This window comes from Papio anubis, chromosome 11 (assembly GCF_008728515.1).
Source record: "Papio anubis isolate 15944 chromosome 11, Panubis1.0, whole genome shotgun sequence".
Taxonomy (NCBI): Eukaryota; Metazoa; Chordata; class Mammalia; order Primates; family Cercopithecidae; genus Papio; species Papio anubis.
The window spans coordinates 65,246,597-65,271,849 of record NC_044986.1 but is presented as its reverse complement, the minus strand read 5'-3'; the positions used below and the strand labels follow the sequence as shown (position 1 = coordinate 65,271,849).

The following is a 25,253-nucleotide window of genomic DNA, read 5'->3' as shown; positions in this document are numbered from 1 at the left end:
CACTTCCGGGACACCCACCGCACGGGGGGAAAAAATAATCCCGGATACTCTCGATTTAAATCCTTCCATTGCGCCGCAACCTCTCAACCAATGTGTGTGAGAGATCTCAACTGTCCCACCCTTGTTATGAAGTGATTGGTTACTAGAGTAAAGCCCTGGCCAATCTTCACAAAGGAAGCACGCACGATTAGTATAAATAGTTCGGTTTAGCTTCCCCTCCCCCACTCTGAACTGGTCTCCTCGGCCGCGCAGAGCCTCTTGGGGGTTCCCAGTGTTCACTGCTAGGGCACTGCTGGGGCTGGGAAGCCCTTCGACGTGGGTAGACACGGTCCAGCGCGCGGTGGGCGGGTGCGGGGGCAGGCCCTCGCTGACGCCAGTGGGCACCGCCACGCGCCGCCTCGCTATTTGCCTCCGGAAGCTGAACCCCTCCGCCCCGCCCATTGCGGGGGAGATGTTAACGACCAGCGGCTTCGCGCGAGGCCACGGGCCTGGCGACGGTGGAGAGGGTGTTTGCGCAGTTAGCGGTGGGCCAGATGGGCCGGAGGTGTAGCCGGGAACGGACAGATGTCCGTCCCTGAAGTCTTAAGTTTTAATCGTGAAGTTGGTCCCTGGTTCATTGTGATCCTTTTCTCGCTGTCCGTTTGACATAAGAAGAAACCCGAGAAAGGAATGTATTTGTCTGAAGTCCCACAGGCTGTTAGTGGCACAGTCAGGACTAGAAAATTTAGCTCCTGAAGCCGAGATCAGTGCTTTCTCTGCCACATCAACCTGAAAACTTCTGAGTTTTGCAATGTTTTGGGGAAGATGCTCCCATGAAACAATGAACAGGAAAAACCTGAGGAAGCCTCACATTTTCTGCTAGCGAGAAAAGCCAAAATGTCTTCCACAGAATATCTATTTGCAGCGAATGAAAAAGGATTCAATTTTAGTGATGGGGATTAACTCCCCGTGAATCACAACCTTACACAAAACTGAAACCTTTGACAATACAAATGGTAACTTCCTTAGTGTGTTTGTATACCTTTGCTTACTATCACCGAGGCTAGCTAGTTGCCTTTTCACAGTCATTTCCTCATCTCTTCATGATCCTTGCGACCCAGCTACTCTACCCAATGGAGACATAGGGCTACTCATAAACCTCTTGATAACGTCTGGCACACCAGCCTTAAAACCTAAGCATCAAACTGTGTCCTAGCAAAATTACAAATTGTTACATGTCGTGGAGTTTGGGAATTGGTTCTGAACAGCTGGAACCAGAAATGTTAAATCTGTGATTTTTTCAAGCCTTCTGCATAACTACGACTTGGCCTGAAGGCAAGGGCTATATGTTTGCCTGTAACTTTGTGTATTCAATACTTACAAGCAGAAGGAGTGTTCAGCTATTGATGATGGAGAAACGTACCTCTCTTCCTAGGTTATTATGAGAATAGCTATGCATCTCTAGATCTGCGGTTTTCTACATCCTTTTGTCCTAATCCCTCAACCTACTGCCAATTCTACCATAGTAGGATCTTTATAGCCCTACAACAGGGTATAATGATGTGCATAAAAACACAGTGTAGGCCGGGCACCGTGGCTCACGCCTGTAATCCCAGCACTTTGGGAGGCCAAGGTGGGTGGATTAACTGAGGTCAGGAGTTCGAGACCAGCCTGACCAACATGGAGAAACCCCGTCTCTACTAAAAATACAAAATTAGCCGGCCATAGTGGCGCATGCCTGTAATCCCAGCTTGCCTGTAATCCCAAGAGTTTGTGTCTAATGAGATTTGGGGTTGGGGGAGGCATACTGTGCATGAATAATTAAAATGCACAATAATTCAAGATACAGTCTTATTAGAACATCTTTATTTTCCAAACATCTTACCAGAGTACTAATATACTTTCTTTTACAACACTTAAGAGTGGGTGCTTCAATTGCTACTACTGTTACAAGGTCCTATAAAGATTTCCGCCGGGCGCGGTGGCTCAAGCCTGTAATCCCAGCACTTTGGGAGGCCGAGACGGGCGGATCACGAGGTCAGGAGATCGAGACCATCCTGGCTAACACGGTGAAACCCCGTCTCTACTAAAAAATACAAAAAACTAGCCGGGCGAGGTGGCGGGCGCCTGTAGTCCCAGCTACTCGGGAGGCTGAGGCAGGAGAATGGCGTAAACCCGGGAGGCGGAGCTTGCAGTGAGCTGAGATCCGGCCACGGCACTCCAGCCTGGGCGACAGAGCGAGACTTCGTCTCAAAAAAAAAAAAAAAAAAAGATTTCCGTTGCCCTTTGCCTCAGCTTGTTTAAACTGACCATTAAGATATAAAAAAAAAAGGGCCGGGCGCGGTGGCTCACGCCTGTAATCCAGCACTTTGGGAGGCCAGGGCAGGCGGATCACCTGAGGTCGGGAGTTCCAAGACTAGCCTGACCAACATGGAGAAACCCCGTCTCTACTAAAAATAGAAAATTAGCCAGGCATGGTGGCACATGCCTGTAATCCCAGCTACTCTGGAGGCTGAGGCAGGAGAATCGCTTGAACCTTGGAGGTAGAGATTGCGGTAAGCCGAGATCAAGCCATTTGCACTCCAGCCTGGGCAACAAGAAATTCCGTGTCAAAAAAAAAAAAAAAACATACATACACACACACACACATATATGATGACTATTTCCAAACTTGCCTCTCTCTAATCTTTTTAGAACTACAGGGCTAGATTAGTTTTACTCTGTAGAGTTGAAGGTAAAATTCATCAAATAACCATTTTGCATCTGCACATCAATCTTATGTGACAAAAGGAATTGAACCTTTTACTTTATCCCCAGCAGCTTTGTCATGAACCATCATTTTAAAATGCTGTGACATGGAAATAGTTTAAGGGGCAGTTAAAAACTGATTTAAGACACACTGGGGTCACAAAATAAGTGTAGAGTGTGGAAAAGCAGAAAGAAAGTAAAGGCAAAGAGAATAAGAGGGAAGGAGGAGGGTATTTTTCCCATTGCCATGGGACCTAAACCAAGTCAGTTCTAAAATCTTGCTAGTAAAGTGAGGAGAGTAATGCTGGTAGCACAGGAAATTGGATCCGCTGATATAACAGCACCATGGAACTGAGGTACAGAGGTGCTTACATTAGCTTGAGGTTTTGACAGCATTGGAAAAGAGACATCTTTGAGCACATTTATCATATGTACATTTATGCATGTATCTAGCGCCTAAATTCAGACTTTTAAATGATTTTTTAAGTGCTTAACCTTTAGTCTCATTGTTTCTATAGTCAATTACTTTCTGGATGTTTTGAACCAAGTAGTAGGAGAGAGGGTTTCAGAGTCATATCAGTCTTCCCAGAAGAGGGCACCATTATCCAAGTAATGTTTGGAAGCTGCTTGTGCTAAAGAGGAAAAAATGTTGCTAAGGTTTCAAAGAGGAGAAAGTCCTGTAACACACCAGCAAAGTAATCATGAATTTCTCTTTGATGCCCCCATTCTTGTTTCATGACATTCGTGTCTCTCTTCCTCATCTGTTAAGCAATAGCCTGTTTTCCCAACACCCAAAAAGCCTTAGTAGCTGTAGATAGGTTGTCAAAATGCCATGGTTCCCAATCTTTTCCCTTCTACAGGTTCTTTCCATTGCTCTTCCTCATAGACTTGACATTTTGGTTTAGGGTGTGTGTGTGTGTGTGTGTGCGCGCACGCATGTGCATGTGTGCGCACTGCTACATGAAAAAAGATCTGGGGCCAGGCATGGTGGCTAACCCCTATAATCCCAGCACTTTGGGAGGCCAAGGTGGGCGGATCACCTGAGGACAGGGGTGACAGAGTGAGACTTCATCTCAAATAAATAAATTTAAAAAAATAAAAAATAAAGGAAACAAGAAAAAAGATTTGGGCCAAGTATGGTGGCTCACACCTGTATTCCCAGCACTTTGGGAGGCCGTGGCAGGTAGATCATCTGAGGACAGGGGCAGGAGTTCAAGACCAGCCTGGCCAACATGGTGAAACCCCATCTCTACTAAAAATACAAAAATTGGCCGGGTGCGGTGGCTCATGTCTGTAATCCCAGCACCTTGGAAGGCCAAGGCAACGGATCATGAGGTCAAGAGATCAGGACCATCCTGGCCAACATGGTGAAACCCCGTCTCTACTAAAAATACAAAAATTAGCTGGGCATGGTGGCATGCGCCTGTAGTCCCTGCTACTCGGGAGGCTGAGGCAGGAGAATCGCTTGAACAGGAGGTTGCAGTGAGCTGAGATTATGCCATTGCATTCCAGCTTGGGCAACACAGAGGGACTCTGTGTCAAAAAAAAAAAAAGGAAGATTTGAAATTTTGTAACATTTTGTCTGATAAATTGTATTTAGGGATAATTGATCCATGATCATTATTCTAATCTATGAATAAGGTACAAATGCAGTTTAACCGCCACACCAACATGGGATAGTGTGGCATTACTGAGCTGGTGTAATTTCCACTGTTTGTAGAGAAACGATCTTTTAGCTAGCAAGGAGTTAGAGTAAGGCAAAGGAAATGAGTACAATTTCTATTAGGATTTTTGAAATAATGAAAATACTTTGCAAAAAACCTAGCTATGCCAGGGATTCCTAGGAGTCTGAAATCTCAGATGAGAGAGAATGAATGTTGTATGAATGTCTGCAATAAGCCCATATTTTGCATATTTTATTCCTACTTATAAGCTATCAACTGAAAACTTGTTAAAGGCATAATACCTCCCCGTGGCATACCTGGATTTTGATGGCAGATACATCCTATAACCTTCCCAAAGGACTAAATCTGTAATGGAGGAATTCCAGACAACCTGACAAAAACAGGGGACCTGTATAGTGGGTCATGTATTTACCTACGAAGCAAGTTTTGTTACTATAAAATATATTAAAATACATGCATATATATGTATAATAATATTAGGTACCTCCTGCATTGGGCACTTCTTTTTTTTTGAGACGGAGTCTCGCTCTGTCACCCAGGCTGGAGTGCAGTGGCTGGATCTCAGCTCACTGCAAGCTCCGCCTCCCGGGTTTACGCCATTCTCCTGGCTCAGCCTCCCGAGTAGCCTGGACTACAGGCGCGCGCCACCTCGCCCAGCTAGTTTTTTGTATTTTTTAGTAGAGATGGGGTTTCACCTTGTTAGCCAGGATGGTCTTGATCTCCTGACCTCGTGATCCACCCGTCTCGGCCTCCCAAAGTGCTGGGATTACAGGCTTGAGCCACCGTGCCCGGCTGGGCACTTTTTTTTTAAGACCTGAAGCCATTCCACAGCCGTGCCCGCAGTGGGGTTGCTCAGGCCTACATTGGGCACTTTTGATAGATCATCCCCAAGCCTCACCACAATCCCGTAAGGGAGACATCATTACTATCTCCCTTTTACAGACGAGAAAACCAATTCAGAGGAATCTGGTGACTTGTTCCATCACACAGCTATGAAGGATTTGGAATTGGAATTCAAACTTGTGTCTGACTCCTAAGCTCAGATCATTAAGCTGCCTCAAGATAACAGTTTTCTCATTATAGAATAGACTGCATTAGGAAAGATAAATCAATAAAGTTGCCACAAAAAGCAGTTATTACTGGGGAGAAAAATGCAGGTCACCTATTTTAGAGAATAATCTCCCAAACAATTTAATCGCATATATTCCCATCTTTAATGTGTGTGTTATATGATAAGTTTCGTAGGAGAAAATTTTACTGGTTTCATAATGAGCTTGATTCATTTAATACATTCATTTAAAACAGGCAGAGTGTCATAATGCATCCAGTGGCAAAATTAGATGGACTTCATTAGTTGTACAACATGGCAAAACCCCATCTCCTAAAAAAACAAATAAAACACCTTACAGTTGGAAGCATCCTTCAAAATCATATAGTTCAGCCAGCCAGGGGCAGGAGTTCAAGACCAGCCTGGCCAACATGGTGAAACCCTATCTCTACTAAAAATACAAAAATTGGCCGGGTGCGGTGGCTCATGTCTGTAATCCCAGCACCTTGGAAGGCCGAGGCAACGGATCATGAGGTCAAGAGATCAGGACCATCCTGGCCAACATGGTGAAACCCCGTCTCTACTAAAAATACAAAAATTAGCTGGGCATGGTGGCATGCGCCTGTAGTCCCTGCTACTTAGTTTAGCCAGTTAAACTAAGTTCTGGAAATTGCTCTGCAACATATCAGTAAAGGGATCACCAAGCCTCTGCTCGAATGCCCTAAACAATGGGAAATTCATTCTTTTCCAAAGCTGCCTACTTCATCTTCAGACAGCTTTTGTCTAATAGAAAATTCTGCCAGGCACAGTGGCTCACACCTGTAATTCCAGCACTTTGGGAGGCCCAGGTGGGAGGATTGCTTGAGGACAGGAGTTCAAGACCAGCCTGGCCAACATAGTGAGATCCTGTCTCTACAAATAATAAAATTAGACAAGCCTGGTGGCTTACGCCTATAGTCCCAGCTACTCGGGGGGTAAAGTGGGAGGATCACTTAAGTCCAAGAGGTCAAGGCTGCAGTGTGCTGTAATTAGTCCACTGTACTCCAGCCTGAGTGACAGAGACCCTGTCTCAAAAAAATTTTTTTTCATTGTTAAAATATTTCTCTTAACCTCCATTCACTGGTGGTGATTCCATGCTGTAAGGCCCCCTAAAACAATACTCTCACCTCTACTTCCCCTACAAGTCTTTTCTATACCAGATTACCCACCTCTCTTGGTACTTGCAGCAGGGTTTACACTGTCATTGTGCCAACAATTAATCTTGTCAGAATGCAATGGTATGTCAGTCAATTGGGGTCCACTGAAAACCAGTAGTCAAGAGTGAGTGGTCTGACCACTGCAAAAGAGAGCAGTGAATGTCATTTGCTCTTCCACAGGGACTGCACAAAGTTCTCCAGTGCTGGGCATCTCTCTGGACTTCATTGTTGTCACTATGGTGAGAGTCAGAAAGAGACACTCTCCAATTATTCAATCATTCACGCCTGTAATTCCAGCACCTTGGAAGACGAGGCAGGCGAATCACGAGGTCAGGAGTTCGAAACTAGCCTGGCCAACATAGTGAAACCCCATCTCTACTAAAAATACAAAAAATTAGCTGGGCGTGGTGGTGCACACCTGTAATCCCAGCTACTCAGGAGGCTGAGACAGGAGAACTGCTTGAACCTGGGAGGAGGAGGTTGCATTAAACCGAGATTACGCCATTGCACTGCAGCCCTGGTGACAGTGCAAGATTCTATCTCAAAAAAAAAAAAAAAAGAAAAGAAAAGAAAGAGAAGAAAAAAAAAGAAAAAACATTCCCTCCACCATAAATCAGCACTATCATCTTCTCGACATGCTGAAACCAGTCTTGATTGCTCCATGTTCCCCAAACCCAAGAATTGACCATTCCACTACTTGGTCTGAAAAGGCTTAACAGAGAAAATTCTAGGTCTTACCATGAGTGGAAATGGACCAAAATGCAGATGAATTGCTAAATGTCTACCAGACTCCTTCCACCTTTCTCTAAACCTCTCATTCAGAACTTCTCTTTTACTCCCAAGCCATTCAGTAACCATTCTGCTTCCCTTCTATCTCCACATTCTATCTCCACCATCTGACTTCTCACTGCCATCTATAAAGAAGGCCTGCGCCAGGTGCGTTGGCTCATGCCTGTAATCCCAACACTTTAAGAGGCTGAGGCGGGTGGATCACGAGGTCAGGAGATCGAGACTATCCTGGCTAACATGGTGAAACCCTGTCTCTACTAAAAATACAAAAAATTAGCTGGGCATGGTGGCACGCGCCTGTAGTCTCAGCTACTGGGGAGGCTGAGGCAGGAGAATCACTTGAACCTGGGAGGCAGAAGTTGCAGTGAGCCGAGATTGTGTCACTGCATTCCAGCCTGGGCAACAAAGCAAGACTCCGTCTCAAAAAGAAGTCCTGAAATGTATAGGGAGGAACCAGAGGAATAGTAGTACAGTCAGATGCCTATTGCCACAGGAATTTTTGACATTGTCAGTCACATTGGGAACAATTTGTTCATGTCCAAGCTGGTCAAAGAGAAGACCCTGGGCAGCAATGATTAAAGGAATTCTTGTTGCAGAGTAGCCAACACATTTATGTAAATTCTTTCTTGGTAATGATAAAGAGTTAGGGTTGCATAGAAGCAGCAACAAATACTGCTGCCTTGCAGCAGACACTGTTTTCTTGCAACAGACACTGCTTCAACACACACTGTTTTCTGATTTTGTGTTGAAATCTGGTGAGATCCACTTAGCTTAGAACTCAATATTAGTGTAGGTTAAAAAAAAAAAAAACTCACTACAGGAAGTAAATTAACATTTTATATATTTGAGAATGTATAAAAATTCAAGTTAATTACAATTGGAAGGGGACCAATAATTCCACTTTTTAATTGAAAATAATCTATATACTCCCAATAAATGGATAGTAAAATAAGTTTCCAAAAGCCTTAAGATACCAAAAAAGGAAAAAAAGCCAGTAATTAGAACAAAATATGTAATGTGTTTAATAGCATAGATATGCTTGCCTTTAGACAATTATATACTCAATTCTTATGTGATTGAAAGATTATGTAGTAATGCTCTACCTTTTTACAAAGAAAAAAATAGGTTTCCAAAAGAAAATTAAACATTTATGACTGGAGTTAGCAGTAGTAAGGAATTGGATGTGAGTGGTTGACTGTTCTTTGTGCCTTCAACGTTTTGCAGAAAATTCTGTCTTCTTTTTAGTCCATTCAAAATGACTGAATTATTAGATCCCAGACTCTGTGTCCTAAAGATATTAAAAATAACAGAATTATTGGCTTCAAAGGGAACTTGAATTTCTAACCAAGGCATTATACTTTCATTTGATATTTTGAAGTAGTACATTTACTAATACGAAGGTACACTTATCAAATAAGTTAACTTTTCAAAATCCAAAGTGCTGTTTACATTTTAAAGGCTTCACAATAGCACCTCAATTATTTGACAGCTGCCTTCCAAGAAGTTTATATTTTCTGAACAACGTCTGTTCTCAGATCCAGTATCAAGTATATTCTAGTCAGAAACAGTAAGTTCCCTGAAAAACTTACATACATCTGAAGTGGCCAATATCTTCCTGTGAAATTTGTTACTTTTATGAGAAATTGTATGGAAGAGAAAAGCAAATTATTATATTTTTAATATACAACATTCTTTTCTAGGAGGTATAAGCTATATCAGTCCATTATCTAACACATATGTCTTGCTTCAGCTAACACAATACTGTTTGGTAGGGTGGGCGCAGTGGCTCATGACTGTAATCTCAGCACTTCAGGAGGCCAAAGCAGGCGGATCACTTGAGGCAAGGAGTTTGAGACTAGCCTGGCCGACATGGTGAAACCCTGTCTCTACTAAAAATACAAAAATTAGCTAGGCATGGTGGTGCACACCTGTAATCTCAGCTACTCGTGAGACTGAAGCATGAGAATCTCTTGAACCCATGATGCAGAAGTTGCACTGAGACAAGATCACACCCACTACACTCCAGCCTGGGCAACAGAGCGAGACTCCATTTCAAAAAAAAAAAAAAGAAAGAAAGAAATGATCTTGTACCCCCAATAAAGAAGTAATATGTTTTTAAAATGTAGATTTCTAGGAACATATCCTAAGAAAAAACTCAGAAATGCCCACAAACCTTTTTATGTAAAAATAACTCACTACAGGTTGATTTATTAATAACAAAAAATTGGGAATGATCTAAATGTCAAAGAAAGGAAAACAGGCTGGGCACAGTGGCTCATGCCTACAACCCTAGCACTTTGAGAGGCCAAGATAGGAGAACTGTTTGAGCCCAGGAGTTTGAGACCAGCCTGGACAACATAGTGAGACCTCATTCGTACAAAATAGTAAGAAGCAGCAGCATCTGGGTGTGGTAGTGCATGTCTGTGGTCCCAGCTACACAGGAGGCTGATTTGCTTGAGACCAGGAGGTCAAGGCTATAGTGAGCCCTGATTGAACCACTGTACTCTATCCTGGGCAACAGTGTGAGACCTTGTCTCTAAAAAAAGAAAAAAGAAAGGAAAATAATAGTATGTCTGTCTGTCTGTCTGTCTATCTATCTGTCTATCTATCTATCTATGGAGAGAGAGCCACGTAACAGAAAAAAAAAAAAAAAACCCACACACTAAGTAGCTGGGCATGGTGGCTCATGCCTGTAGTCCCAGCTACTCGGGAGGCTGAGGCAAGAAGAAAAAGGCTTGAGGCCAGGTGCAGTGGCTCATGCTTGTAATCCCAGCACTCTGGAGGCTGAGATGAGTGGATCACCTGAGGTCAGGAGTTCGAGACCAGCCTGGACAACATGGTAAAATCCTGTCTCTAATAAAAACACAAAAATTAGCTGGGCCTGGTGGTGCACGCCTGTAATCCCAGCTATTTGGGAGACTGAGGCATGAGAATTGTTTGAACCCAGGAGGCAGAGGTTGCAGTCAGCTGAGATCGTGCCACTGCACTCCAGCCTGGGTGACAGAGCAAACTACATCTCAAAAAACAAACAAACAAACACCAAAGCTTAAGCTATATTTATCAATAACAGGATAATATAAGTTACGTGAAAAAAGAAAGCCATGGCTCTGTATGATTTGTTATTAAAAATACTTTTATTAAGCCCTGGTACAGTGGCTTACGCCTACAATCCCAAAACTGGGAGGCCAAGGCAAGAGGATCGTTGAATCCAGGAGTTCGAGGCCAGCCTGGGCAACATAGCAATATATTGTCTCTACAAAAAAACTTTTTTACACTTGATCTTAGCCAAAAGGCCAAGAAGCGATCAAAAAAGCTTTTTTAATTAGCCTGATGGCCGGTGTGGTGGGTCATGCCTGTAATCCCAGTACTTTGGGAGACTGAAGTAGGAGAATCCCTTGAGCCCAGGAGTTTGAGACCAGACTGGCTAACATTGTGAAACCTCATCTCTATAAAAAATTAGCTGGGCATGGGAGCATGTGCCTATAGTCCAAGCTACTCCAGAGGCTGAGGTTGGGGGATGGCTTGAGCCCAGGAGGTCTAGGCTGCAGTGAGCTATGATTGTGTCATTGCAGTCCAGCTGGGTGACAGAGTGCAACCCCGTCTCAAAGAAAAAACAACAACAGAGCAACTTACAAATGCATAGGAAATAGTGTAGGGCCAGCCAGGCTCAGTGGCTTACACCTGTAATCCCAGCCCTTTGGGAGGCCGAAGCAGGTGGATCACTTGAGCCCAGGAGTTTGAGACCAACCAGCCTGAGCAACAAGGAGAAACCCCATCTCTTCAAAAAAAAAAAAAAAAAAAAATTAGTCAGGCATGGTGGCATGTGCCTGTAGTTTCAGGTACTCAGGAGACTTAGGTAGGAGGATCACTCGAGCCCAGGGAAGTTGAAGCTGCAGTGAGCTGTGACTATACTACTGCACTCCACCCTGGGCGACAGAGTGAATCACTGTCTCGAAGCAAAAAAAAAAAAATACTGGCAAAGATATGAACCAAATTTTAGAATGACCTTTGAAAAACTATTAAATAACATAGGGAAAATGTTCATGATATGATAGACTATTAATTTTAAAAAGCAACATGCAAAATACTAACTCAGTACAAGCCCAGTAGACAAAATCTATAGATCTATACATTTGGACTGAAGTGTTATAGAGAAATACACCAAATATAAAATGATTTTAAAAAAATATCTAGATGTTATGCCAAGCACAGTGGCTCATGCCTGTAATCCCAGCACTTTGGGAGGCCAAGGCGGGCAGATCACCTGAGGTCAGGAGTTCGAGACCAGCCTGGTCAACATGGTAGAACCCTGTCTCTACTGAAAATACAAAAATTAGTCAGGCGCGGTGGCGGGCACCTGTAATCCCAGCTACTTGGGAGACTGAGGCAGGAGAATTGCTTGAACCCGGGAGGCGGAAGTTGCAGTGAGCTGAAACCACACCATTGTACTCCAGCCTGGGCAACAAGAGCAAAACTCCATCTCAAAAAAAATATGTGTGTGTGTGTTAGAATAAGTATAGGTGTTTTAAAAAATATTTTTTACCCAGTAAGATTGTTAGCTATTTTAAAAGAAAAAGTGCTTTTCAGTACTTCTTAAGTGTTCTATCATGGCTATACTACTTTTATAATCCAAACAACGTTTAAACAAATTGGCATGGACAATATTAGTGGAGGACGGGCATGGGGGCTCATGCCTGTAATTGCAACACTTTGGGAGGCTCAGGAGGGCGGATCACTTGAGGTCAGGAGTTCAAGACCAGCCTGGCCAACATGGCAAAACCCCATCTCTACTAAAAAATACAAAAATCAGTTGGGCATGGTGGTGCATGGCTGTGATCCCAGCTGCCTGGGAGGCTAAAGTGGGAGAACTGCTTGACCCTGGGAGGAGGAGGCTTCAGTGAGCAGAGATTGCACCACTGCACTCCAGCCTGGATGACAGAGCAAAATTTTGTCTCAAAAAAAAAGAAAGAAAGAAAACATTAGGCCGGCGGTGGCTCACACCTGTAATCCCAGCACTTTGGGAGGCCAAAGTGGGTGGATCACCTGAGGTCGGGAGTTCAAGACCAGCCTGACCAACATGGAGAAACCTCGTCTCTACTAAAAATACAGAATTAGCTGGGTGTGGTGACACACGCCTGTAATCCCAGATACTCGGGAGAATGAGGCAGGAGAATCGCTTGAATCCAGGAGGTGGAGGTTGTGGTGAGCTGAGATCACGCCATTGCACTCCAGCCTGGGTGACAAGAACAAGAAAAAACTTCGTCTCAAAAAAAAAAAAGAAAAGAAAAGAAAATTTTAGAGAATAGTAGCCACATCCCTTTCTCAACCTGTGTAGAGCCAGGAATAGAAGTGAAAACTTCCAACCCTCAGTTCAGAAAGTGCTTGACTTATAGAAATTTCTATTTTTAGAAATAATTGAAGATTTATGAGTAGTGGGGACAGACATTTGGTTCACATTATAAATAAACTGTATCCTACTATATAAGAGATTTCATTGTAACTTTATACAATTTATTCAGTAAAGGTATAAAAGCTGGCAGAATTGTATCATTATAAAAGTGTGATATTAAGTAGTCTCTGACTAGATAACTCAAAATGTCCTTGACTTTCATAATTCCTGTAGAACAGTGGCTAATCAGACACTTTCTTTTTTTTTTTTTTTTGAGACAGAGTCTTGCTCTGTCGCCAGGCTGGAGTGCAGTGGCACAATCTCGGCTCACTACAACCTCCACCTCCCGGGTTCAAGTGATTCTCCTGCCTCAGCCTCCTGAGTAGCTGGGATTACAGGAGCCCACCACCACGCCCGGTTGTATTTTTAGTAGAGATGGGGTTTCACCATGTTGGCCAGGATGGTCTCGATCTCTTGACCTCGTGATCCGCCTGCCTTGGCCTCCCAAAGTGTTAGGATTACAGGCGTGAGCCACCGCGCCCGGCCTAAACCAGACACTTTCGTGTGGACTTACCGTGGAGAATCTATTCCACTATCTCCTGCCATGCTGTGATTTTCTGTCCCTTCCAAGTGACTGTGTTCATATTGGATATCCTGAGTCAAGACTGGCATATGTGAAGTGTTGAAAAGTTGGAACTTTTGTGGGAAATGTTTTCTCATTTCCTGATTCTGAGGACTCTGACTCCAGCTAGCTGGCTTCTTTCCTGTGTCACCAATAGAGTCTTGTATGACTTCAGCTTCGAAACTGGCTTTTCTTGCACTACAGTAATCAAAGATTCTTTCATCAGCAGGTGCTGAGGCCTGTACACATTTAGCAACACTGGGTTCTTCTTCGTAGTTAAAACCAAACCGGGCCCCTGAATTTAGGCCACAACTTTCAGCAGAAAGGTTAGGTTTTTGGCTTTCACCTGGGGTAGCATGCAGCCCAGTGGGTTTGCAGCATTCGTTTCTTTTAAGCACCTGAGGCTCAACCCTCTCCATTGTGCTGTTGTACTTGGTCAGAGATCTCTCAATTATTTTTTGTTTTCCTAAATGATTTCCCTGGCTTCCACCTGTGAAGGAATACTGAATGTGGCCAGGCAGCATTTGACATAAGTCATCATTCTCAGAAATGTCATCCTCCTCTAGATATAATGAACTACAGGCACCATCATCATCTTCCACTTCATTCTGATACAAGGCCTGGTCATCATTAGAAAGCCGTTCATTTTCTAGGCTCATAGTTTCTGCATCCTGGACAAATCCTTTTCTCAAAACTTCTTCTGAGTCTCTGTCTTGTCTTTCAGGTTGTCTTAAATTGTTCACGCCAACTGGGTAATCCAAAAGGCCAAGATTTTGAAATTGGTGTATTGTGTTATCCACTAATCTACAAGCAGAGGGTGTTCGGTCTAAAAAGGAGGCACCTCGTGATGGCAGGCTATGCGGAGTCTCTTTGATCTCCCCTAATTTGTCAAAGTGGGAATGACTTTTCCTCAAGACTTCAGAAATTACCTCATTTTCTCCACCATACACATCATATCTCAACATGGTATCCAAAAAGGGACAGCATTTACTGTCATTTTGCAACATACTATGTTGAGGGTGATTGAAAAGGTGACCTCTGAAGTCATCATTGATGGATTTGACAGTAGGGTCATTTATGTAAATGGATTCTGATTCCATTTTATCATTAGGTTGTTCAGTGTATGGCTCTTTGGCTTCACCATCAAAGATTCTTGAGGAATCCAAGGACCTAGGCCTTTGGAAAGGCTTTTCCTTTGGTCCAGTCTGGCTGGGTTTCAGATCACTGGTCTTCTGAATTTTGTGTCCTTTGGATATTGTGCTTCCTCGGTGAGACAAACCCTGGAAAGGATTACTGATTCGCTTTTTGTAAATCAAATGGGAACCTAGCACTGTTGTCATCTCACCAAGTGGTTTCTGACCTACCATTTCATTTGGGCTTTTAATTCTGGGGATAGGCTGTGTAGCAGGGAGCTTGGGGTGTTTCTCCAGTCTAATGCTTCCTGGCTGAAGCTCACTTCCCTGATTCCTGGCTTTGTGTCTATCCCTGCGAGAATGGCCCTGCCCTCGAGGTTTTGCAGACAGACCCTGCCTCTTCTTAACCCCCTCTTTTGAAGGATATTTATGCCCAATTGTCAGCACGTCAGTGGAAGTGCCCTGGCTATTATATTTTTTTTGTTCTTCATATTTTTGCATTAGGACGGTGTGTTTGATTAAATTGTCAACAGTCAAAATGGGGTTAATTCGTTTGATTATCTCATGTTCAACATCTCGAGGGATATTGTCCAAGTCATCTTCATCTCGGACAGGCCATTCTTCAGGTGGGAACTGAGCAGAGAAACTGCTGTGTTCTGTTTTGGGCTTCTCCTTTCTAGATATGCTGCGCCATAAGACACTAAAACCAAACTTCTTGCCTTTTTCTTTATCTCTTGTATATGGTAAAGGTTTGGTGCTCTCACAAATGTGGTGCTCCGCAGACACTGAAACTGCCCCATTCTGTACCCAAGGTACAGATTCCCCAAGACCTCTGTGACTCTTCCTAGTCACTTCTGTAGCAACTGGTAGTTCCTGAACATTCTGAGTGTGCATGTCCCGGAAACACTGGCAAGACTGACAGTGGGATATGGGGGCAGCATTCTCTTGGGCTGACTCTGCACAGCTCTCCATGCTCACCAGATACGTCATGGAAGCTGTCATCAGGCGACTTTCATCTGATGGCAGCACTCTCTTATTTTCCTGGGTGGTTGTATTTGTAATGAAGTAAGTCTGAGGAGTAACTATGAAGTATCCTTCTCCAGTGTGATAAATCTTCCTTTCTTTAATCAGCGTTCCCAGAGTGGTATAGAGAATATCTTCAGATGGAATTGCAATGCCTAAAACAGACAAACATTTTACAGACAGATTTTGAATAAGAAAAATTTTAATGAGTGAAATCAGTAACTCTGAAATGACTAAATATTGGTTTGATAAACCCAGAGGTGATTGTAACATGATTAATACATGTGATTAAAATGCCAGGGATGGGTGTGATGGCTCATGTCTATAATCCCAGAGCTTTGGGAGGTCAAGGCAGGAGGATCTCTTGAGCCCAGGAGTTCAAGACCAGGCTAGGCAACATAGCAAGACTTCGTCTCTACAAAAAAATTGTTAAACATTAGCTAGGTATGGAAGGATCATTTAAGCCCAGGAGTTCAAGGCTGCAGTGAGCTATGATTGTGCCACTGTACTCCAGCCTGGGCAACAAACCAAGACCCTGTCTCAAAAAAAAAAAAAAAAAAAAAAAAAAAAAAACAAAGAAGTATACATAATATTTATAACTTAAATAATAAGAATAGGCCAGGCATGGTGGCTCACGCCTATAATGGCTCAGCACTTTGGGAGGCTGAGGCAGGCAGATCACTTGAACTCAGGAGTTCAAGACCAGGCTGGGCAACATGGTGAAATCATGTCTCTACTAGAAATACAAAAATTAGCAGGGCATGGTGGTGGGTGTCTGTAGTACCAGATGCTCTGGAGGCTGAGGTGGGAAGATTGCTTGAGCCCTTGGAGGCAGAGGTTGCAATGAGCCGTAATTGCACCATTGCACTCCAACCTGGGCAACAGAGTGAGACCCTGTCTCAAAAATAAAAATTAAAATAACAGGAAAATAATTTAGCCCACACAAAGTCATATGGGTAGGTTAATGAGTAAATAGACAAAAGAAAATCTGAATTAACTCAAATAAAAACCCATTATAAATTTAAACTGTGACTGATGAAAGCATTCTTTTATTTAGTAGCTAGGATTACAGGCACCTGCCACTGTGCCTAATTTTTTTTTTTTTTTTTTTTTTTTAGTTTTTAGTAGAGATGGGGTTTCACCATATCGGCCAGGATGCTTTCAATCTCTTGACCTCGTGATCCTCCCACCTCAGCCTCCCAAAGTGCTGGGATTACAGACGTGAGCCACCATGCCCGGCCCGGATGCCATTCTTGAAAAGGGAGAAAATAAATAAAAGAATGAGTGGCGCGCACCTGTGGTCCCAGCTACTTGGCAGGCTGAGGCAGGTGGCTTCAACCCACGAGTTTGAGGCTGCAGTGATCTAAGAAGGTGCCTCTGCACTCTAACCTAGGCAACAGAGTGAGGCCTTGTCTCAAAATAAATAAAATAAAGAATGAGACATGTCAATATATGTTAGTATGGAAAGATCTCCAAGATATGTTTTTAATAAGGGAAACATGTTGAGGGAATGTATAGAATGATCCAATTTATGCCAGGCACGGTGGCTCATGCCTGTAAACCCAACACTTTGGGAGGCTGAGGCGGGTGGATCATGAGGTCAGGGGTTCGAGAACTGCCTAACCAACATGGTGAAACCCCGTCTCTATTAAAAATACAAAAATTAGCCAGGCGTGGTGGCGGGCGCCTGTAGTTGCAGCTACTGAGGAGGCTGAGGCAGGAGAATCGCTTGAACCTGGGGAGGTGGAGGTTGCAGTGAGCCGAGATCGTGCCACTGCACTCCAGCCTGGGCAACAGAGCAAGACTCTGTCTCAAAAAAAAAAAAAAAGATCCAATTTATGTTATGAAAAATTTGTTATATTATCATACATATATAAGAAATGATAATAGCAGTTATCTCTGGGAAGTGAAAATGAAAAAATGGGAGACAGGGGAAATAAACTTTTCTTTCTCATTTTGCACTCTTTTCCACAGAGTGTGATTTATTTATTTATTGCCATAAGCATTTATTTTTGGAGAAGTTTATCTGAAAAGTAAAAGAAATACCCTTATTAAATTTGTTGATGCAGGACTTCTTATGGCAGGGTTTTTTTTTTGTTTGTTTTTGTTTTTGGTTTTTTTTTTTGAGACGGAGTCTCGCTGTGTCGCCCAGGCTGGGGTGCAGTGGCGCGATCTTGGCTCATTGCAAGCTCCGCCTCCTGGGTTCACACCATTCTCCTGCCTCAGCCTCCGAGTAGCTGGGACTACAGGTGCCCGCCACCTCGCCCGGCTAGTTTTTTGTATTTTTAGTAGAGACGGGGTTTCACCATGTTAGTCAGGGATGGTCTCGATCTCCTGACCTCGTGATCCACCCGCCTCAGCCTCCCAAAGTGCTGGGATTACAGGCTTGAGCCACCGCGCCCAGCCGGCAGGGTTTTGATATAAAGTTCTACAGAAGAGGGGAAAAAAAGGATATCACCCAGTTTACTTAGATGTGTTTAAGACTAATTATAAATAGAAACCAAATACATACAGTGAAGTACAAATATAGAAAAACCTATTACTCTACCTGGGTAATGTTTCATCAAATGCTCCAAAAGTGATTCTTGTGTTACACCAATCTGAGCTGTATTCATATCAGATATAGCACAGCAAAGAACTTCACCCAAAGGTACAAACTGAGATTGAGTTATTGGATTCATTTGCACTGGAAAGACATCACCTAAATTGGAGATTTAAAAAAAGGGGGGGTGATAAATTTGATATAGTATAAAATATTTGGAATTAGTGAAACAAAAATAAAGACTAATAGATGGAATTGCAATTCTTTCATCAGTCTTCACTCAGAATCTGTTAACGTGACATGTACAATGATAAAAACTATGCAAAAAAAAGATTTACCTTATGGTCTCTACTTTTAAGAAATGTGTATTAACTGTCTCTACAAGTAAGAGATGGCAAGATTCCATTAGAAAGGCTCAAAGTATTATCAGAATTCAGGAGGTCATGTAATACTTATATACCAGTAGTTTACAATCTTTCAAAATATTTTTTCATATTAGCTATCTTTAGGCAGACACAGGATTATTTCTTTGCTTAAAATATATAAAGTTCGGCCGGACGCAGTGGCTCATGCCTAGCATCCCAGCCACTTTGGGAGGCCGAGGCAGGTGGATCACGAGGTCAGGAGATCGAGACCATCCTGGCTAACACGGTGAGACCCCGTCTCTCCTAAAAATACAAAAAATTACCGGGCGTGGTGGCGGGTGCCTGTAGTCCCAGCCACTCAGGAGGCTGAGGCAGGAGAATGGCATGAACCCAGGAGGCGGAGCTTGCAGTGAGCAGAGATCATGCCACTGCACCCCAGCCTGGGCGACAGAGTGAGACTTTGTCTCAAAAAAAAAAATAAATAAATAAATATAAGTTATAGAAAACTCAAGTAATGGTCCCAAGTCTAAAAGCAAGTAAAGTGACAGAAATAAGCCTTCTGACTCATGATCCAGTATTTTCACCATTCCACATTTTCTTGATTGGGATGATCCTGCCATTACTCAGGTCGAGTACTGGATTCTGCTGGACATCCATGGAAACCCCTCAATCAATTGGAAGTGAAAGACTTAGACTCAGGAAAGAGATTTAGGAATCAACTAATAGAGATGAGATCTGAAGCTACAGTGGAATAAATTATTTAACAGGAGAATAAAGAAAAGCACCAAGAAACACCTAAGAAACAATCTACATTTAAGACACAGTAGGGACCAGGCCTGTAACCCCAGCACTTTGGGAGGCTGAGGTGGGTGGATCACCCGAGGTCAGGAGTTCAAGACCAGTCTGGCCAACATGGTGAAAACCCATCTCTACTAAAAATATAAAAATTAGCCGGGCGTGATGGTGGGCGCCTGTAATCCCAGCTACTCAGGAGGCTGAGGCAGGAGAATCACTTAAACCCAGGAGGCAGAGGTTGCAGTGAGCCGAGATGGCACCACTGCACTCCAGCCTAGGTGACAGAGTGAGACTCCATCTCAAAAAAAAAACAAAAACAAAAAACACAGTAGGAATTAGGAACCCACAAAAGAGCACATACCTCTTGGCACATACCAAGAGTATAAGAAAAAAGGGCTTCAAAATAAATAGTGGTCAACAGTATCAAATGCTTAGAAGGAAATCCAAAGGGTTGAGGAAGGAGAAAAGCCATTGGATTTCTTGTTTGGAAGGTGCCACTGGTGACTTTTAAGAAAACAATTTCAGCCTGGCCACAGTGGCTCACACTTGTAATCCCAACACTTTAGAGAGATCACTCGAGGCTAGGAATTTGAGATCAGTCTGAGCAACATAGCAAAATCCAATCTCTACAAAGATAAAATTTTTTTAAATTAGCCAGGATGGTGGTGTACCTGTCCTAGCTGCTAGGGGCTTAAGGTGAGGGGATTACTTGAGCCCAGGAGTTAGAGACTGAAATGAGCTATGACTACACCATTGCACTGCTGCCTAGGTGAGAGTGAGACCCTGTCTCTAGGAAAACAAAACAAACAAAAAACAACAACAACAACAACAACAAAAAAAACAGAAAAAGAAAGAAAAAAAACTATTTCAGTAGAAAAGAAGACAGAAATTAAAGTTCCAATTGAAGGAAAGGAAGTTGGTGAGAAAAATGTAAAGTTAATGGGTATTCCTTGTAGAGCAGCATTTCTCAACTTTGACACTTTTGACATTTGGGTTGAGATATATAGGATGACCAATGGTCCCAGTAGGCCCAGGACTGAGGTGTTTCCTGGAACACAGGACATTCAGTGCTATAAGCCTATAGCCTGGAAAGTTTCCGGCAAACTGGGATAGGTTGCCACACTAGCCAGATAGTTTTGTGGTGGGAGGCTGCCCTGTGCAATGTAGGATATTTAATAGCATTATGGCCTCTACCCACTAGATGCCAGTAGCATTTCCCACAGTTGCAGCAACGAAAAATGTCTCCAGATACTTCCAAATATCCTCTCGATGGCTAAGTCATCCCAGTTGGAAACCGCTGCTCTAGACCATTTGTATGTGAAATCTGATGGCAAATAAGGAGAAATAATAGATCATAAACCAGAAAGGAGTAGGATCCAGTGAATATGACTGGATGTGTGTATGCTGTGGTTTTCTTAAAATAAGATCTGTGTCCCTTTGGATGCAAAAAGGAAGGGGTTAGTGGAGATAGTGGACATTATTCTGGGAGAGGGGAGATCAGTAAGATAGCAAGATCCCAAAGAAGGGGAAAAGGAAAGTGTATCAAGGGCATAGGTAGAGAGGCTAGCTTACAAATGAGGAAGATGCTACTCTATCTGAGACTTGAGAAGATAATAGAGGGTGGCAGCAGACCAGAAATATATTGAGGCAGAAAAGGAAAAAAAATATTAGCAGAGCAAAGTCATCAGACTTCTGTCAAGTTAGAAAGAAAACAGAAATGAGAGGAGGGAAAAATGGGAATGAGAGGATGGTGGGTGGAAAGGGGGTTTGAGGAGGAGCTATTCTCAAAGTACTACGAAATAAAAAATGAGTAAGAAGATTGTGAAGGAGCCCTGAGTTTCCAGGTGATTTATGCATAGTTTTTGGCAGAGGGGTGTCATTTTGTAATGGAAAAGGATGAGAGCTGGGGGAGGCAAGCCCATGCCTCTAAAACTTTAATGTGCATATGAGGATCACCAGGAGATCTTGCTAATGTGCACATTCTGATTCAGAGCCCCTGATCCTGCACTTCTAACAACCTCCCAGTGATATTCACACTGCAGGTCTGAGTACTACTCTTTGGATTGTTAGAGGGTTAGGGTGTTAATGACAGCAATGTTAAAGTTGCTAACCATTTAACAAACATGATCCTGGGGCTGAATGGGGAGTCAAGTATAGCCAGAAGGAAGCTAAAGAATTAAGAAAACTTGATTATGCTCTGCGGTTAAACTCTCCCAGTGACAGTAGAGAAAGCAATACATTGTACTGGTTGTTGAGGGGGGAAGGAAGGTAATGGACTGGCCAGGTATGAAGGGTTGAAGCCCAGAGCTGGTAAGTGGCCAATATTGTATTCTTATTGTATCTGCATGAAGATAAAGGACTTCAACAAGGAAATCATAAGCAATTTGCTGTTATATTTTCCATTGTTCCCTTGTTTACTTAAGCTTCTCTATCTGGCCTTGGAAGGTCACATCACAAGGTAGAATTGCTGTCTGCTTCTGCAGCCTGGGAAGGATGTCCTCTAGGTGTGGCTGCGGCTATCTCATTGGGTGATTCTCAGAGGCCTATACCACTCTGAAAAATGAAGATGAATGGCTAATCAATTAACTAGCATTTCAAAGAGTGGCGATAGATGATGCCCTGAAAATCTGTCCAAGCGGGGCATTAATTTACCTAAAACTCAAAATCCTCCTTGAAACTCAACTTCTGAACGGAGGGTAACAAGCCTCTATCCTCACTCCCTCTTTTTCTTTCTTTTTTCCTTCCTCATCTGAGTTTTACTTCCTTCACTTTCATCTCCCCACTCAACTAGACAAAATGTGAAATTAAAGGATAATTTTATTTCATTTTATTTATTTTTTTTGTTTTGTTTTGGTTTTTTTGGACGGAGTCTCGCTCTGTCGCCCAGGCTGGAGTGCAGTGGCTGGATCTCAGCTCACTGCAAGCTCCGCCTCCTGGGTTTACGCCATTCTCCTGCCTCAGCCTCCCGAGTAGCTGGGACTACAGGCGCCCGCCACCGGCTAGTTTTTTGTATTTTTTAGTAGAGACGGGGTTTCACCGTGTTAGCCAGGATGGTCTTGATCTCCTGACTTCGTGATCCGCCCGTCTCGGCCTCCCAAAGTGCTGGGATTACAGGCTTGAGCCACCGCGCCCGGCCTAAAGTACAATTTTAAATATTTTTATGCTTCTTTGATATAACTGTATGTGCTTAGTTACAATAAGTGGCTTTAAACTTTTATATCTCTCTTCCTTACCTCCCTAAAAATATCTTTTCCTGTGATCTTGAATTGATTACCCATCCCCACTGCACGCTGGAACTCAGAAAGTAATACTCCATAATGAAGTCTCAGACGCAAGAGGTTTTTTCTGGCTTTTTCCTATCCTCCTATCTTGTTTCTAAGGCCAGCCATAGAAACAAGAATCCTTCTTCCCCAAGGCAGGTCATAGAAACCAGAACCCCCTTTCTCCAAAGCCAGTCATAAAACCCAGAGGATTAGAGGCCCTTAATTTTAAAAGAGGGGGGAAAACTTTCCCTTCCTTGAAAGACAACAGCTAGACATAGAGGGCAAAGCCTGAGGCTTTCCTCAGCCACATAATACCTGTTTGAACCTCACCTCACCTTTCCTTAAAACCAGTCACTGTGAACTTAGAGATGGGGTAGGGGAGAACACTGAAAGAGAGAAAATCAGCATGTCGTCTGGTGCCCCTGCTGTGCCTGCCTGCATGCGGCTGCCCATTTCTGTGCACTGGGAAAAACAGTAGTGCCGTCTCCACTATACCTTTGGGCTAGAACTGAAGCAGCCCATTTTCTAGTTCAATCCTTAGGTCTGTTTCCTCTTTTCACAGGAAAACTCATAGTCAAAATAGATTTTCATGAGGCTGGGACAGAGATGCATAGGGATTCCTGTATATTTGTTTACAACCTCCTGTGAATCTATAACTACTTCAAAATAAGAGCAAAAACTTGATTTTTCAGAAAGCACTACTTTTAATTACCAAGGAGAAATGTATGAAACAACTTTTTTCTTACATTTTTCAAACCCCATCTTTTTAAAAGAACCCTAACACTGTTTGCCGAATCCAAAGATATTCTTAAAAAATTTATTCATAATTCCTACTATGATGTGGGGATGGCTATTTTAAAAGATGAACAACTAGGAAGACGAATTGCCTTTTTTTCCCCTTTAAAATTAATACAACTAAATGTAAACTTCACTTTAGAGGACATTGTTAATTGCTATTTGCCTCTGCTGTGGAGCTCCTCTAGACAAAGCCTAGAGAAAGTTTCTCAGTACATTTCCTTCACAGCCGTTGCTAAGATACATCCTTCAGGTGCACAAATCATCGAGTCCCCTTTGTGCAGGAAAGCAGAGTGCACCCTGACACGGGAACATTTATGACAGACATGGGGATCATTTTCAAGCTTCAGCCATGGTCTGTTTCAGTGACTTTTGCACTCCTTTGCTTTTTGGAATGCATAGCTCTTAGTTTTTCACCAAAAATTAACTTTCTATGCAGAAGATCCCACTTATAGATGTAACCAGATTCCACAATAAGAGAAGTCCAGCCCTCTGGGTCTGTCCCAAACTATGAGGGAGTAAACTGAAGAGCACTCTTCAGTCTAGGCCAGCTGTGGACCTTTGACCCTTGAGCTGAGCAGGGCTCAGAAGGCTAAGGAGAGACTTTGAGCCAGAGCATAAACAGTTGACAACAGCATTCTCTGTTTACACATTCTTGTACTCTTTGGTGCCTCAGAAATGAAAAAAGTGTTTAGGCTGAAAGACTGGTTTCACAAAAAATAACAACAAAGTAGAACCATAAAGATGAGGTTATTTGTGCCTGTTACACACTTTCTGAAAAGGAGTTTTGTTGTTAATTTACTGATTCCTTGCTGTACTACAAAAGGATTTAGTTGCTTTATAAAATATTTTTGTTGGCCAGGCATGATGGCTCATGCCTGTAATCCCAGCACTTTGGAAGGCTGAGGCGGGTGGATCCCTTGAGGTCGGGAGTTTGAGACTAGCCTGACCAACATGGAGAAACCTCGTCTCTACTAAAAATACAGAATTAGGTGGGCGTGGTGGCACATGCCTATAATCCCAGCTACTCAGGAGGCTTAGGCAGGAGAATCACTTGAACCCAAAAGGGGGAGGTTGCGGTGAGCCGAGATCACGCCACTGCACTCCAGCCTGGGCAACAAGAGTAAAACTCCATTTCAAAAAAAAAAAAAAGAATTTTTTTTTTTTTTAATGGGAAAAACCAGAAAAGAACCCCCCCCCCCCCCCCCCCCAAAAAAAAAAAAAAAAAAAGTCAAAGTAATGATGAAAGCAAAGTATGAGGAGTTTAAAAAGTTATTCTTTTTTTTTTTTTTTTTTTTTTTTTTGAGACGGAGTCTCGCTCTGTCGCCCAGGCTAGAGTGCAGTGGCCAGATCTCAGCTCACTGCAAGCTCCACCTCCCGGGTTCACGCCATTCTCCGGCCTCAGCCTCCCGAATAGCTGGGACTACAGGCGCCCGCCACCTCGCCCGGCTAGTTTTTTGTATTTCTTAATAGAGACGGGGTTTCACCGTGTTAGCCAGGATGGTCTCGATCTCCTGACCTCGTGATCCGCCCGTCTCGGCCTCCCAAAGTGCTGGGATTACAGGCTTGAGCCACCGCGCCCGGCCAAAGTTATTCTTTTACAAGTCCACTTGTTTGGGGAAAAAAAGTGCAAAGCAAATTAAATGTAGTATGTGGATGCGCAATTCACAAATGAAAATACTGAGCTCTTCACTATCAAAAGCTTTTCATCCAGTGAAGTCCAGAGCAGGCCCTTGTAGCAGAAAATGTTAGAATTAGCCTCCTGTGGGATGGACGTGGATTCATATAACTCCCGGCAATCAGTCTCTGCTCCCTGGTGCCTAATGACAGTGGCCTAGAAAGCCCCTGGCCAGTAGGAGCAGGCCCCTGGGAAAGTGTGAC

The 25,253-nt window shown here is 43.2% G+C and overlaps 1 protein-coding gene and 1 pseudogene across 2 annotated transcripts in view; both read right to left on the bottom strand.

Moving 5' to 3' along the window:
• Positions 1-8,269: 8,269 nt before the first annotated feature.
• LOC101001912 (storkhead-box protein 1) overlaps positions 8,270-25,253 on the bottom strand; it is a 65,487-nt gene continuing 48,503 nt past the window's right edge. The window contains exons 2-4 of one of the 2 annotated variants that reach the window (XM_009214793.2): positions 18,161-18,313; positions 15,568-15,767; positions 8,270-8,733 (exon numbers count right to left, since the gene is read on the bottom strand). In XM_009214793.2, the coding sequence (XP_009213057.2) occupies positions 8,713-8,733; positions 15,568-15,767; positions 18,161-18,313 (374 nt within the window). In that variant the 3' untranslated portion in view covers positions 8,270-8,712. Of the gene's footprint in view, positions 8,734-13,408; positions 15,768-18,160; positions 18,314-25,253 lie in introns of both variants that reach the window. The other variant, XM_003903863.3, reaches the window with a different exon arrangement.
• Positions 10,638-10,750, bottom strand: LOC116269638 (annotated as a pseudogene).